At 43.9% G+C, this 8,996-nt stretch overlaps 1 protein-coding gene across 1 annotated transcript; it reads left to right on the top strand.

Annotated features, from left to right (window-relative positions):
• The first annotated feature begins 403 nt into the window (after positions 1–403).
• Positions 404–8,777, top strand: ATP5F1B (ATP synthase F1 subunit beta). Its single transcript, XM_083354446.1, has 10 exons — positions 404–592; positions 2,325–2,507; positions 3,027–3,201; positions 3,828–3,949; positions 4,206–4,390; positions 4,879–5,037; positions 5,184–5,306; positions 5,522–5,734; positions 5,970–6,171; positions 6,941–8,777. The coding sequence occupies exons 1-10, from the start codon at positions 460–462 to the stop codon at positions 7,036–7,038; spliced, it is 1,593 nt and encodes a 530-aa protein (XP_083210572.1). The 5' UTR covers positions 404–459; the 3' UTR covers positions 7,039–8,777.
• The last annotated feature ends 219 nt before the right edge of the window (positions 8,778–8,996 follow it).

Genomic DNA, 8,996 nt, shown 5'->3' with positions numbered 1-8,996 from the left:
CACAAGGACAAGCCTAGGTCGTTTGTTCAGCTTTCAGTCTAGAAAAAAAACCACTGCCTCTTACATTTCTAACCGCTTTTTTGTACTCATTAGTTCCTTTAGAGGCGTGGCTTTTAAAAATTGTCCAATTCATAAGCAGGATTTCTTTGAAGCGCATCGATGGTGTCCAATAGGAGAGGCCCTTAGTGAAGCTAGTAGCTCACGGCCAGGAAGAGCTCTCCATTGGGAGAGCTCAGCATGTGCCATAGTTCCGCCCTTCGAAGCCTGAGCGACGCAGAGGGAGTTAAAACCTCTCCAATCAGCAAGTCCTCAAGCAAGCGAGTGACAGGAAGGTACCCAATTAGAGTTTAGAAAGGCAAGGTCGTTGGCCAATCCCGATGCAGAATTTACAAAGCGAGCCCTTTAGCAGCCGATCTAGGTCGGCGGTAGGTCTGCTCTTCCACTTCGCCGGTGGCCGCCATGTTGGGGTTCGCGGGTCGCTGCTGCGCCTCTTCGGCTTCTTTTTTACTGAGGGGGGCGCGGGGAGCGCCGAGTCCCCTCCAGGGTCTGCTGCAACGTCGGGGTGGTGTGGTTGCCGCTGCCGCCGAGGCCCGTAAGTTTTGGGCGAAGCACAGTGGGAGCTCGAGGGCGGGGTCACCTTGGGGCCTAGTGGCGGCGGGGACTGGCTACGGGCGGATTCAGGAGGAGCGAGGAAAGCATCTGCACCGAGGGTGCTGCTCGGCCCGGATGGGAGGCTCGTCTTCCCTGCCACGTCTCTCGGCGCTGCCCTCGGAAGAAGGCGAAGCAGAGTTCTCGCCCTTTTTTCTGCGGGATTCTCACGGCTCATCGAGCCCCGCGTTTGGCTAACCTCACCTAGAAGGGTGCATGCGCCCGTGAGAACCCAGAAGGTGGTTTGAGTCTCTGTGTGTTTGTGAGTATTTATATATATATAATTCAGTAGGCGTGAGCTTAAATGGACTCCAGAAGATGGTAGAGGACAGGAAGGCCTGGAGGAACATTGTCCATGGGGTCGCGATGGGTCGGACACGACTTCGCAACTAACAACAACTATATATGTGTGTGTGTGTGTATGTATATGTATATGTATATAATATATGTATATATAAAGACGGGACGGCGTGTTGCCCCCTCCCCCCCAGCGCCTTCCTCTGCAGAAACGCACAGATGCCCGAACCCCGGTCGTTGGTTACGTGTCAGCGGTGTCTCTTCTTAGCGACCACACGGATGGATTGTCGCCACGATAATCTCATCCTTCAGTTTTTGCCCACCCCGTTAGATTACGATGGTTTCGGGTCCGGCCTTTCTGCATGGGCGGGAAGACGCCGAGGGGCGGCCCCAGAGGGGTCGCGGTACCTTCTTGCTTTGGTGTAAGATGCCTGGGGACGATGGACGCCGCCGTCGTCCGCCGCATCCGGCGAGCGAGCGAGGAAGACGGACTTGGAGCATCACGGAGCTCATCGCTCTTTTGCCAAGGACAAAGATGGCGTCCTTCGGCACTAGAGGGCACGGGAAGGCATTGCGGAGCTCTTTTTCAGATCCTGGACGCCGTGGGTTTGTTTTTTTGTTTTTTTTTTTGCCATCCCCTCTTCTGTGGGTACAGTAAGCCGGGCGAAGATGGAAAGAAAGGCCCGGCAGAATGGCCGAGCGAGTTAAAACGAGATTGCCACGCGGTTCTCTTCAGATCTAGGCACGGACCTTTCTCCCATGAATTTCTATGGTGTATATATAGAGACAGTTATAAATTGCGCCGACAGGATTTGGGAACGATTTACAAGAATTTAGTAATGCTTGATCGATTTAGGAGTTTTTTTTAAAAAAAAAACGAATTTTCCACAATGCTTCATCGGGTTCAGTTTTGTGACCATTGGTTTCATGAGGTTTAGGTGGATAAGATCATTAATATAACCTGGCCCGGAGGTTTCATGAGGAGGAAGTTGTTTTATCAATAATTTGGTGTTAGGGAGAGAGCCATTTAGGCATCTGCATTTTGAATTTTTTCAGAGCTTATTGTTGGTCTGCGAGAATTCCAGTTGTGATAAGGAAATATATTGTTAGAATAAAATCCCTTCAAAACATTACGGGAAACCTGAGACTCATTTTCCTCCAGGGTTCTATATTTGACTGGATTGCTGCTTTGAGTGATTTTGCATAATTGCCAGAATTATTTATAAAATGTATGTTGCCCAACACCCAACAACTTTGGAAAAGAGGAGAATCTCAATCTTAAATCTTTTTCAGGAAGGGGAAGGTGTTTTTAAGTTGCTGAATGTGAAGTATAATTAAGCATCTAATTTGCCTGATGATGGTTGTACTTTCTTTTGTAGGCCGAAACTATGCTGCACAAACAGCTCCTGCAGCTAAAGCTGGAGCTGCCACTGGACATATTGTGGCAGTCATTGGTGCTGTGGTTGATGTCCAGTTCGATGATGCCCTGCCACCAATCCTCAACGCCCTTGAGGTACAAGGCAGAGATACACGCTTGGTGCTAGAAGTGGCTCAGCATTTAGGTAAATGACATTGATAAACCTGAATAAGTCTGTTAATTCTCCTTGTGATGATCAATAAAAATGACTTTCGTTCTTCTGAACATAATGAAGTCATATTTGTGATCTGAAAAGGAAGGTCTTTTAGACTAGCATTACTGATTGATATTGTGGAGCAGCTTTTATGAGCCTCCTGTTACGTTTCAAGGCTCAATATGTCCCCGAAGCTCTTTGGATAAAAGAATACTTAAAATTTTGCATGTCTAACTGGGCATTCAATACCAGTTAATTTTTCAAGCAAGATGATTTCTGTTAAAATAATTTTTTGACCGCATGAATTTTGTGTATCTCTAAAGCTGGCATTACCTACATAATAGAAGGCATGTTGTTTCTATAAACAACCTTCTACCAACTTTCCTAAAAGTTATTTGGATTCTTTATTTTTACCCATTGGTATAACTTTTCAAATTACAAAATACATTTCTGTTGCTCAAACATTCTTTTAGGGTAAAGGCATCTTCTATTATATTTCTTCTATTCCAGGTGAGAATACTGTTCGTACCATTGCTATGGATGGTACTGAAGGTTTGGTGAGAGGCCAAAAGGTTTTGGATTCTGGAGCACCAATCAGAATTCCTGTAGGACCTGAGACCCTTGGCAGAATTATGAATGTGATTGGGGAGCCAATAGATGAAAGAGGTCCAATAAAAACCAAACAGTAAGCATGAATTTGGGGGAAGGAGTAAGGCAACCATCATTCATTTGGTTGCTTTGTTTGTTTGGTGTTCCTCCCCACCTAGGGAACTATATTTTAACCACAAAATCCCATCAGTAAAATGGAAAAGGAGAGACATGTGTATCCACTAATTTCCATGCCACTTCCCAAACATTTTAAGGGACAAGAAAACTTAATTTTGCACATATGTGGTGTCTGAATTATCTACCTCAGGGGTTTCCAACCCTCAGGCTGTGGCCCACTACTGGGCTGTGAACCGTTTGGAACCAGGTTGCAGGAGCAGGTGAGCGCATCTGCTTGCCAGCTGCTTGTACGGGACCATCTCCTCACCCCTCCCGCCAGTCCGCAAAGCCAGAAAGGTTGGAGAACTCTGGTCTACCTAACTGGGAAAAGTGGTCTTAGATGAGTCCTAGTGAATGTTGACTTAGTATATAGTTGCATTTGACAAGAATATTCCATATTAGGGATCATTAGAAAAGAAATAGAAAATAAAAATTCCAACGTTAGTATGAAATATGACACTGAAATATACGTCTGCATTTGGGGAACAGTATAGCGTGGGTCATCTTGGGAAAAGATATACTTAACATATGACCCACCTTTTTCAGGTTTGCTGCTATTCATGCTGAAGCACCTGCGTTTGTGGAAATGAGCGTTGAACAGGAAATCCTTGTGACTGGCATTAAAGTTGTGGACCTTCTTGCCCCATACGCAAAGGGTGGTAAAATTGGTAAGTGAGGTGGAATGGTGACCGGTTGTGTTTTTGCTGCTTCCTTGCTCTTGCCACAGCATGGACTTTAAATCGTTATCAGCCTCAATGTTTTACGTACACATTGTGTTAGCTGTCTTTCCTTCACTGATGAGCAAAACTCTTGACTTTCGTTCTTCTGAGATTGCTGAAGCAATTCATCTTCTGAGAAGGAAAATGTGAAATTGTAGAGGAGCTCCTGATCGTTCTCTAGTACTGAAGCAGCTTCTTTTTTCAGGTCTGTTTGGTGGTGCTGGTGTAGGCAAGACTGTATTGATCATGGAACTGATCAACAATGTTGCCAAAGCTCACGGTGGCTACTCAGTATTTGCTGGTGTTGGAGAAAGAACCCGTGAAGGGAATGATTTGTACCATGAAATGATAGAGTCCGGTGTCATCAACTTGAAGGACACCACATCCAAGGTGAGCAAACTAGTCAGGCTTTGGCTGTGGCCCTAGACTCCAAAAGTGTCATGTGGGTTGGCTTTATCTGTCTTGCTTGCGCCCAAAATTGGCCATTATTCTTGAGGGCGTGCAGCTCTGAATTTCCAGTGTTGATCTTGGGTCATGGGTTGACAGTACTAGAGAAAGTTTCAAGGAGTGAAGTTATTTCTAGTGCACCTGGAATATTTTGAACAAAATACAATGTGTGCAGATAGTAGACAGTCACTCTATGAAGGAATTACATAGGCTGGAAGAAGTAGTACATTATTAGAAGTAAATCTGCATTATGTTTCAGAAAGACATATTAGAGTTGGTAGGATAATAAGAAATGAGCTAGAATATTTCTGGGTATAGATCATAGTACACCAGTTGATTGCTATGGAGTAGGAAAGTTTTAGCCATATGCTAATGAAATTGTGTGTTATTGTTAACATTGTGTTATTTTAAGTTTCTTTCCTCTCCCGCAGGTTGCTCTTGTTTATGGGCAGATGAATGAGCCGCCTGGTGCTCGTGCCAGAGTTGCTTTGACAGGCTTGACCGTTGCTGAATATTTCAGAGACCAGGAGGGTCAGGACGTGCTACTCTTCATTGATAACATCTTCCGTTTCACACAGGCTGGATCTGAGGTAAGCTTTAAACCAATTTGTCAATCAAAACAGAATAGTAGGATCTTCCTAAATAGTGGACAGGGAAAGCATAGATGTGTTGTGTGAGACTGTGTATAAAAGAAACAACCTTGGCAAATGCAGAAGATTTTAATCTTCTCTTCCAGGTATCCGCCTTGCTGGGTAGAATCCCCTCAGCTGTGGGCTACCAACCTACTCTGGCTACTGATATGGGTACCATGCAGGAGAGAATCACAACCACAAGAAAGGGATCTATCACCTCTGTGCAGGTAATTTCTTATTATAAATGCGTTTCTCCAGTTATATTGTCTACCAATTCAGGGCATACGATGTTACTGTCTCATTTCTAGAAGGCAATTCTATTTTCATCTCCACCATTCCCTGTGGGATCTGATGGAATTGCTCCCCTTCCGTATGAAGAGCTGCACAAAGCTGCTAATGGTTAGCATTAAAACTGCCTATAAATCATCTTCTCTCTCCCAAGGCCATCTATGTACCAGCTGATGACTTGACAGATCCAGCTCCTGCAACCACCTTTGCCCACTTGGATGCCACCACCGTGCTGTCTCGTGCCATTGCAGAGCTGGGCATTTACCCAGCTGTAGATCCTCTGGACTCGACTTCACGTATCATGGATCCTAATATTGTGGGACAGGAGCATTACGACGTGGCCCGTGGGGTGCAAAAAATCTTGCAGGTGAATGGTGTGAAAATCACAGAATCCTAACTTACGAATTAGTGAATGCTTTTTTTGTATTTTTTTTAATTGCATACATAGAATGTTAACACATTTTTATAGCAAGTGAGACTGGTTATACTGCAAACCAGCAACAGCCGCTTGGAAGAGGCAGAATGTAGAGAGGGTGGCCTATGGCTTGATCTACTCCATGGTGCCCTTGCTGTCTCAACTCACCTGTAGGCTTCCTCTCTAGGACTACAAATCCCTCCAAGACATTATCGCTATTTTGGGTATGGATGAATTATCTGAAGAGGATAAGCTGACAGTGGCACGAGCCCGTAAGATCCAGAGGTTTTTGTCCCAGCCCTTCCAGGTGGCTGAGGTTTTTACTGGCCATGCAGGCAAGCTGGTGCCTCTGAAAGAAACAATCAAAGGATTCCAACAGATTCTGATAGGTATGTATGACAACTGGAATTGAAAAACCCTGAAGTTGCTGGCCGTCTTGTTGCCACCTTTTCTCACTGATAATTTTCCCTATTCTGCCTATAAGGCATCTACTGCACTACAGTCTCATTGCTTTTCAGATGTAATATAGGCATTTTTCCAAGTAATTTGTCTAGTGATTGCCATCCAACATTTTTCCATTCAAATTTAGGAAATTCTGTAATGAGACTATGAGTAATTACAGGTAGTCCTCAGTTGACAACCTCTTGTTCAGCGATAGTTTGAAGTTGTGGCAGTGCTAAACAAATACTTACAACTGGTCGTTGAAGGTCCCAGCATTGCCTAAGGGCGTGCAACTATAATCCAGGCACTTGGCGAGCCATTTTTGTGTTTAATGATGGCTGCAGCATCTGGCAGTCACACGATCACTATCTGCGACCTTCCCAGCCAGCTTCCCACAAACAAAATCAATTTAGGGGAAGGTGGCAAAAAGGTCGCAAGTTGCTCTTGATGCTTTTTCTTCTGAGGAGCCCGGCTTAGGGGTACAAGGCCCCAAGAATCTTGTACTCTATTCTGTGCACACATGCCCACAGCACCCTTCCTGAAGTGTTGAGACACTACTGCGGCTACTGCAAACACTCCCACACCAGCAGCAGCCATCCCCAACCTCAGTTGCTATTTGTTATTTAGGTGATGGTAGAATGAGCAGAAAAGGCATGTAGTCATGATCTGTCTCAACAGTTTTACTGATTTTCAATTTTTGACTTTTTGTCTCTGCAGGAGAATATGACCACCTCCCAGAACAGGCTTTCTATATGGTGGGGCCCATTGAGGAAGCTGTGGCCAAGGCCGAGAAGCTGGCAGAAGAACACTCATGAGTTTACCTTTGAGGCAAATCCTGTACACTTTCAAATGTCCAGGGGTTCCCTTTGTCCCACCTCACAGTTCTTGAAACTCTTGGAAATTTCTTGAAAATATTTAAGTTTCCAATAAACCATCTGGTGCGGTTATAGAAGTAGTTAATGGTACTGTTGCAATCAGGAACAGGAAAAGAAGCTATAGCTTGAAGCAGACCAAATTTGCTGATTCTGGATTCTCTGACCACGAGTAAGGCATTCTTGCTGACTGTATTAGAAAGCAAGATTGCGCTGTTTAATTCCAACATGGTGATTGCCCAGAATATTCCACAGAGAGAATTGATGAGAACTGGGTTGATGCAGAAAATCCTTCTACCCTGTAAAGATCATTAAGTGCTGGCACTTACTGATTCCTTCCTCTTCTCCAAAGCATTTGCCAAATAAGACAGATTAGCATATTTAATATGCTGGCCTACAGCCAGCTACTCACGCAGGCGGAGATTCCTTGGACAGCAGTCCAGAAATGCCTCTGAATATTCTAGATAGCGTGCATTGAAATCTTGTTCTCCCACGTTTGCTATGAATTCCAAAACTGTTCAGTTTTTTTGTAGGCAGCTTCACCCAGGTTTGGTCAAGTAAGTGCCATGTTCTCTAATGCAGTTGAATGGATACAACTTGGAAGGTTGGAATGGAAATTTTTTGGCTGCGTAAGTCTTTGAAAAGACCATTGTTTGAAAGAATGCTCAGATGTTGCTAAATCTTAATCCTAGAATAGAATCTGAAGATTCGTTGACACTCAAACCCTCTGTGTTTCCACAACTTTGTACCAACCCACAACACTACCTATCTAGTTTTGGCTTAATGCACGGGTGTCAAACCCGATCTGGTGGTGCGAGGGTTTTTTTTTTTTGCCTTTGCAGAGGCAGAGTGGGTGTGGATGGGCAATGGCGCATCTGGCCCACGGGCTGCCAGTTTGGCAGCACTTCTGGCTTATTGTATTGTGTGACTCCAGTAATATACAAGGTTAAAAACTACCTAACTACATAAACCTAAAAAAATGCCGCTTAATCTGATGCAACAAAGTATGTTTAAAAGAGATATTACTCACTTTGGCTTTTTCAATCTTGAACTAGCTTTGGTTTTTAAGTACTTAAGCAACTTCCTCCTGAATCTCATTAACTGACTCCCACACTATACATGGAGATGTGTTTCTCTTTCCCCTTGCCTACCATGGCCCATTAAGGTTGCCTCTTGGAAGGGAGGGGGACAGCAATTTTCTTTTGCCTACTGTAAGGAAACTGGGCAACGTTAACCTCGATGTAGTTGCCATGTATAAACAATTTCATCAAACTCATTTTAAAGGTGTTATGCCTGAATGCTCAAAGAAAGAATAGAAATCAATAACTTGCTGTAAAATGAAAGTAATTGGGATTAATCGGCTAAGACTCAAGGGATGGGTAATTGCTCTCGTATCAGTTTCTCAAGCTTATTGCTCTGCCTGTGTCTGGGAGTGTTCGGTTACAGAATCTCTTGATCCCTTTACAAAAACACAAAACAAGTCAATTTGGCAGACCTTGGTTGTAATGAGATCTAAAACAAGTAGGGTTTCCATTAGGAAAAGACTTTCAGAGGGTCCTTTATGGCTGAGAAGGTTTATCACACGTAGGTTGTGTCCTGCAAAACTGAGATTTGATAGTTATGTGCTATTTATTACATTTCTACTCTGCTGCAATTAGAATTGACAGAAGATCCATGGCAAAAGTTATAAATGAGAGATTCCTAGTAAACCTAGCTTGTGCTACGGTACAGGGCAGTTATGAATCTTATCTTTGATTTGATGTATTTCTGCACCTGATTAGTTTTGGTTAACTGATCAAACCATGCAACGTGTGAACCATGGGATATTCTGTTCAAGGGAAGTAGAATTGTCCATTTCATTCAGTCTAGGATTTTAATCCTGGAAGTCATCTTAAAACATG

This window comes from Vipera ursinii (genome assembly GCF_947247035.1).
Source record: "Vipera ursinii genome assembly, chromosome: 2".
Classification (NCBI taxonomy): domain Eukaryota; kingdom Metazoa; phylum Chordata; class Lepidosauria; order Squamata; family Viperidae; genus Vipera; species Vipera ursinii.
This window is presented reverse-complemented; position numbering and strand designations above follow the sequence as displayed.

Excerpts from the sequence above, each read along its gene's own strand:
- ATP5F1B (XM_083354446.1), top strand. The coding sequence starts at position 460 with ATGTTGGGGTTCGCGGGTCGCTGCTGCGCCTCTTCGGCTTCTTTTTTA. Across the intron at positions 593-2,324 it reads TGCCGCTGCCGCCGAGGCCC|GCCGAAACTATGCTGCACAA; the intron begins GTAAGTTTTGGG and ends TTTCTTTTGTAG. Across the intron at positions 5,038-5,183 it reads TCACACAGGCTGGATCTGAG|GTATCCGCCTTGCTGGGTAG; the intron begins GTAAGCTTTAAA and ends CTTCTCTTCCAG.